Source organism: Oncorhynchus tshawytscha, linkage group LG13 (genome assembly GCF_018296145.1).
Source record: "Oncorhynchus tshawytscha isolate Ot180627B linkage group LG13, Otsh_v2.0, whole genome shotgun sequence".
Lineage (NCBI taxonomy): Eukaryota > Metazoa > Chordata > Actinopteri > Salmoniformes > Salmonidae > Oncorhynchus > Oncorhynchus tshawytscha.
In genome coordinates this window covers 2,830,542-2,836,541 of record NC_056441.1, presented here as the reverse complement: position 1 = coordinate 2,836,541, position 6,000 = coordinate 2,830,542, and the positions used below count along the sequence as shown (strand labels likewise).

General features: G+C 43.5%; 1 protein-coding gene across 1 annotated transcript in view; it reads left to right on the top strand.

Annotated features, from left to right (window-relative positions):
• Window positions 1-6,000, top strand: part of LOC112220687 (CUB and sushi domain-containing protein 2-like) — a 927,456-nt gene that overhangs the window by 659,134 nt on the left and 262,322 nt on the right. Inside the window, 4 exon segments of the mRNA XM_042295064.1 lie at window positions 3,779-3,784; window positions 3,787-3,836; window positions 3,839-3,921; window positions 4,780-4,967. Coding sequence (XP_042150998.1) covers window positions 3,779-3,784; window positions 3,787-3,836; window positions 3,839-3,921; window positions 4,780-4,967 — 327 coding nt within the window.

Here is a 6,000-nt window from a genome sequence, read left to right as displayed (position 1 = left end):
TCATCATGTTTCCTCTCCTCTGTCTGTATCATCATGTTTTCTCTCTCTCTCCCTGTATCATCATGTTTCCTCTCCTCTCTCTCCCTGTATCATCATGTTTCCTCTCCTATCTCTCTCTGTATCATCATGTTTCCTCTCCTCTCTCTCGCTGTATCATCATGTTTCCTCTCCTCTCTCTCCCTGTATCATCATGTTTCCTCTCCTATCTCTCTCTGTATCATCATGTTTCCTCTCCTATCTCTCTCTGTATCATCATGTTTCCTCTCCTCTCCTCTGTCTGTATCATCATGTTTCCTCTCCTCTGTCTGTATCATCATGTTTCCTCTCCTCTGTCTGTATCATCATGTTTCCTCTCCTCTCTCGCTGTATCATCATGTTTCCTCTCTCTCTGTATCATCATGTTTCCTATCCTCTCTCTCTGTATCATCATGTTTCCTCTCTCTCTCTGTATCATCATGTTTCTCTCCTCTCTCTCCCTGTATCATCATGTTTCCTCTCCTCTCTCTCTGTATCATCATGTTTCCTCTCTCTCTCTCTGTATCATCATGTTTCCTCTCCTCTCTCTGTATCATCATGTTTCTCTCCTCTCTCCCTGTATCATCATGTTTCCTCTCCTCTCTCTCTGTATCATCATGTTTCCTCTCCTCTCTCTCTGTATCATCATGTTTCCTCTCCTCTCTCTGTCTGTATCATCATGTTTCCTCTCCTCTGTCTCTGTATCATCATGTTTCCTCTCCTCTCTCTCTGTATCATCATGTTTCCTCTCCTCTCTCTCTCTCCCTGTATCATCATGTTTCCTCTCCTCTCTCTCTCTGTATCATCATGTTTCCTCTCCTCTCTCTCTCTGTATCATCATGTTTCCTCTCCTCTCTATCTCTGTATCATCATGTTTCCCTCTCTCTCTCTGTATCATCATGTTTCCTCTCCTCTCTCTCTGTATCATCATGTTTCCTCTCCTCTCTCTGTATCATCATGTTTCCTCTCCTCTGTCTGTATCATCATGTTTCCTCTCCTCTGTCTGTATCATCATGTTTCCTCTCCTCTCTCTCTGTATCATCATGTTTCCTCTCCTCTGTCTGTATCATCATGTTTCCTCTCCTCTGTCTGTATCATCATGTTTCCTCTCCTCTCTCTCTCTGTATCATCATGTTTCCTCTCCTCTGTCTGTATCATCATGTTTCCTCTCTTCTCTCTCCCTGTATCATCATGTTTCCTCTCCTCTCTCTCCCTGTATCATCATGTTTCCTCTCCTATCTCTCTCTGTATCATCATGTTTCCTCTCCTCTCTCTCGCTGTATCATCATGTTTCCTCTCCTCTCTCCCTGTATCATCATGTTTCCTCTCCTATCTCTCTCTGTATCATCATGTTTCCTCTCCTATCTCTCTCTGTATCATCATGTTTCCTCTCCTCTCCTCTGTCTGTATCATCATGTTTCCTCTCCTCTGTCTGTATCATCATGTTTCCTCTCCTCTGTCTGTATCATCATGTTTCCTCTCCTCTCTCTCGCTGTATCATCATGTTTCCTCTCTCTCTGTATCATCATGTTTCCTCTCTCTCTCTGTATCATCATGTTTCCTCTCTCTCTCTGTATCATCATGTTTCCTCTCCTCTCTCTCCCTGTATCATCATGTTTCCTCTCCTCTCTCTCTGTATCATCATGTTTCCCTCCTCTCTCTCTGTATCATCATGTTTCCTCTCCTCTCTCTGTATCATCATGTTTCCTCTCCTCTCTCTCCCTGTATCATCATGTTTCCTCTCCTCTCAATCTCTGTATCATCATGTTTCCTCTCCTCTCCCTGTATCATCATGTTTCCTCTCCTCTCTCTCTCTGTATCATCATGTTTCCTCTCCTCTCTCTCTCTGTATCATCATGTTTCCTCTCCTCTCTCTGTATCATCATGTTTCCTCTCCTCTGTCTGTATCATCATGTTTCCTCTCCTCTGTCTGTATCATCATGTTTCCTCTCCTCTGTCTGTATCATCATGTTTCCTCTCCTCTCTCTCTGTATCATCATGTTTCCTCTCCTCTGTCTGTATCATCATGTTTCCTCTCTTCTCTCTCCCTGTATCATCATGTTTCCTCTCCTCTCTCTCCCTGTATCATCATGTTTCCTCTCCTATCTCTCTCTGTATCATCATGTTTCCTCTCCTCTCTCTCGCTGTATCATCATGTTTCCTCTCCTCTCTCTCCCTGTATCATCATGTTTCCTCTCCTATCTCTCTCTGTATCATCATGTTTCCTCTCCTATGTCTCTCTGTATCATCATGTTTCCTCTCCTCTCCTCTGTCTGCATCATCATGTTTCCTCTCCTCTGTCTGTATCATCATGTTTCCTCTCCTCTGTCTGTATCATCATGTTTCCTCTCCTCTCTCTCGCTGTATCATCATGTTTCCTCTCCTCTGTCTGTATCATCATGTTTCCTCTCCTCTGTCTGTATCATCATGTTTCCTCTCTCTCTCTCTGTATCATCATGTTTCCTCTCCCTCTCTCTGTATCATCATGTTTCCTCTCCTCTCTCTGTCTGTATCATCATGTTTCCTCTCCTCTGTCTGTATCATCATGTTTCCTCTCCTCTCTCTCTGTATCATCATGTTTCCTCTCCTCTCTCTCTCTCTCCCTGTATCATCATGTTTCCTCTCCTCTCCTCTCTCTGTATCATCATGTTTCCTCTCCTCTCTCTCTCTGTATCATCATGTTTCCTCTCCTCTCTATCTCTGTATCATCATGTTTCCTCTCTCTCTCTGTATCATCATGTTTCCTCTCCTCTCTCTCTCTGTATCATCATGTTTCCTCTCTCTCTCTGTATCATCATGTTTCCTCTCCTCTGTCTGTATCATCATGTTTCCTCTCCTCTCTCTGTATCATCATGTTTCCTCTCCTCTCTCTCTCTGTATCATCATGTTTCCTCTCCTCTCTCTGTATCATCATGTTTCCTCTCCTCTGTCTGTATCATCATGTTTCCTCTCCTCTCTCTCTCTGTATCATCATGTTTCCTCTCCTCTGTCTGTATCATCATGTTTCCTCTCTTCTCTCTCCCTGTATCATCATGTTTCCTCTCCTCTCTCTCCCTGTATCATCATGTTTCCTCTCCTATCTCTCTCTGTATCATCATGTTTCCTCTCCTCTCTCTCGCTGTATCATCATGTTTCCTCTCCTCTCTCTCCCTGTATCATCATGTTTCCTCTCCTATCTCTCTCTGTATCATCATGTTTCCTCTCCTATCTCTCTCTGTATCATCATGTTTCCTCTCCTCTCCTCTGTCTGTATCATCATGTTTCCTCTCCTCTGTCTGTATCATCATGTTTCCTCTCCTCTGTCTGTATCATCATGTTTCCTCTCCTCTCTCTCGCTGTATCATCATGTTTCCTCTCCTCTGTCTGTATCATCATGTTTCCTCTCCTCTGTCTGTATCATCATGTTTCCTCTCCTCTCTCTCTGTATCATCATGTTTCCTCTCCTCTCTCTCTGTATCATCATGTTTCCTCTCTTCTCTCTGTCTGTATCATCATGTTTCCTCTCCTCTGTCTGTATCATCATGTTTCCTCTCCTCTGTCTGTATCATCATGTTTCCTCTCCTCTGTCTGTATCATCATGTTTCCTCTCCTCTCTCTCTGTATCATCATGTTTCCTCTCTCTCTCTCTGTATCATCATGTTTCCTCTCTTCTCTCTCCCTGTATCATCATGTTTCCTCTCCTCTCTCTCTGTATCATCATGTTTCCTCTCTTCTCTCTCCCTGTATCATCATGTTTCCTCTCTTCTCTCTCCCTGTATCACAGCTCCATGTGGGGGAACCTGACGGGCCCCACTGGGCTGATCCTGTCCCCAGAGTACATGTCAATGAGCCGTACCCCCACGGACGTGAATGCGACTGGACCGTCTCTGTCACTCCCGACTATGTCATCGCACTCAATTTCAACCAGTGAGTGTGACCCTGGGCACTAATGGAGAACACACATAGTCTGAACACCATGCCTTGATATTTGACGTCGACTAAAGTCAATATTTCTGGCGCATTCAACTTCAACCTGTGAGAATAACACTAATGATATACTCACATAGAGGAAAATCCTAACTTCCATTCAAATGTTCACGTTGTTATGCACTGTTGCCTTTGGCAGACTTTAAGTCGAGGTTTGGATTCATCCCCGTAGAGACCATGTCAATGTTGTTCACTTGTATCATCATCATGTATGTGTGTGTTAGCACCCACATTATTCCCTGGTCAGATTATATGGTCTAGATTATCCACATTATTCCCTGGTCAGATTATATGGTCTAGATTATCCACATTATTCCCTGGTCAGATTATATGGTCTAGATTATCCACATTATTCCCTGGTCAGATTATATGGTCTAGATTATCCACATTATTCCCTGGTCAGATTATATAGTCTAGATTATCCACATTATTCCCTGGTCAGATTATATGGTCTAGATTATCCACATTATTCCCTGGTCAGATTATATGGTCTAGATTATCCACATTATTCCCTGGTCAGATTATATGGTCTAGATTATCCACATTATTCCCTGGTCAGATTATATGGTCTAGATTATCCACATTATTCCCTGGTCAGATTATATGGTCTAGATTATCCACATTATTCCCTGGTCAGATTATATGGTCTAGATTATCCACATTATCCCCTGGTCAGATCAAAAACACGTTACAATATTCACATATTATGCTCGCTAGGTATGAGAAACACGATATTCAAATTTACAAAATTATATATTTTCTAATGTAACCAATTCTCTCCTTCTCTGTGTTGTTCAGGTTCAGTCTGGAGCCCAGCTATGACTTCCTGCATATCTACGACGGTCCTGACTCCCTCCACCCTCTGTTGGGGAGTTTCTATGGTACTGACGTCCCCGACCGCATCGAGAGCAGTTCTAACACACTCTTCCTCGCCTTCCGCAGCGACGCATCGCTCAGCAGCAACGGCTTCATCCTGCAGTACACAGGTAGGTTGCCCTCCCCCTAGTGGTGGGAGGAGTAAAGTGCTTCTGTGGTTTTGGTCTTTCGGAGTAATGGAGAATGAGAATGAGAAGTGGGGAGAGAGAGAGAAATTACGGGATAGAAAGAGAGAGAAAGAGCAAAAGCGAGAGAGTTGGGGTGAGAGAGAGGGACGAGAGAGAGGGAGTGGTGGTGGTGTGAGAGAGAGAGAGAGGGGGGGGAAGTAGAGTGTGTGTGTGTGTGTGTGTGTCAAAGCTCTGTTTGATCCCTGGCGTCTTGTTGCACACTAAAGGCTTCCGATATATTAGAGCAAACAGCCGTTTGTTGTTAACCGTTGACCGACACTTTGTTGTTTTGTTTTGGAGCGCCGTCTAAGATCAGTACCGACGGTACCGTACACACTGTTTACACGCGATCACAGACGATCATAGTGCATTCAAGATCACAGGCGAACCCTTTTCCGTGTGGGTGGATGTTGGTCACTGGGTGTGGATGTGTGTGTAGCATGGTTGAAGGGTCTGGTAACTGGTCTGTGTGTTGTGGTTGAGTCTCAGAGGGTTTCTGCAGTGGGTGAACATCTGTCATCAGGAATAGAGGATTAAAAACATAGTTGAAGTGAAAGATGACTGTTGGGATGTTGTATTTAAAGACCTAATAGTCTGGAGAACTCTGCATCTATAAAGGCCTCATTACACAGTCAGAGAAGGCAAAGCTAAAAGAGAAGGGAGCTTGTAAACTCTGGTGTGATTACAGCTTTGAATATAAAACTGAACTTCAATAAACACACGTTGGTTTGAATATGGTTGAATACCATTTTAGGTAATACTTTACATTTTAGAACGGTAGATCATAAAATGAAAGGAGAGATGAAAGGAAAGGAGAGATGAAAGGAAAGGAGAGATGAAAGGAAAGGAGAGATGAAAGGAAAGGAGAGATGAAAGGAAAGGAGAGATGAAAGGAAAGGAGAGATGAAAGGAAAGGAGAGATGAAAGGAAAGGAGAGATGAAAGGACAATATTAGCCTGTACCCTGTGTTTGGGGT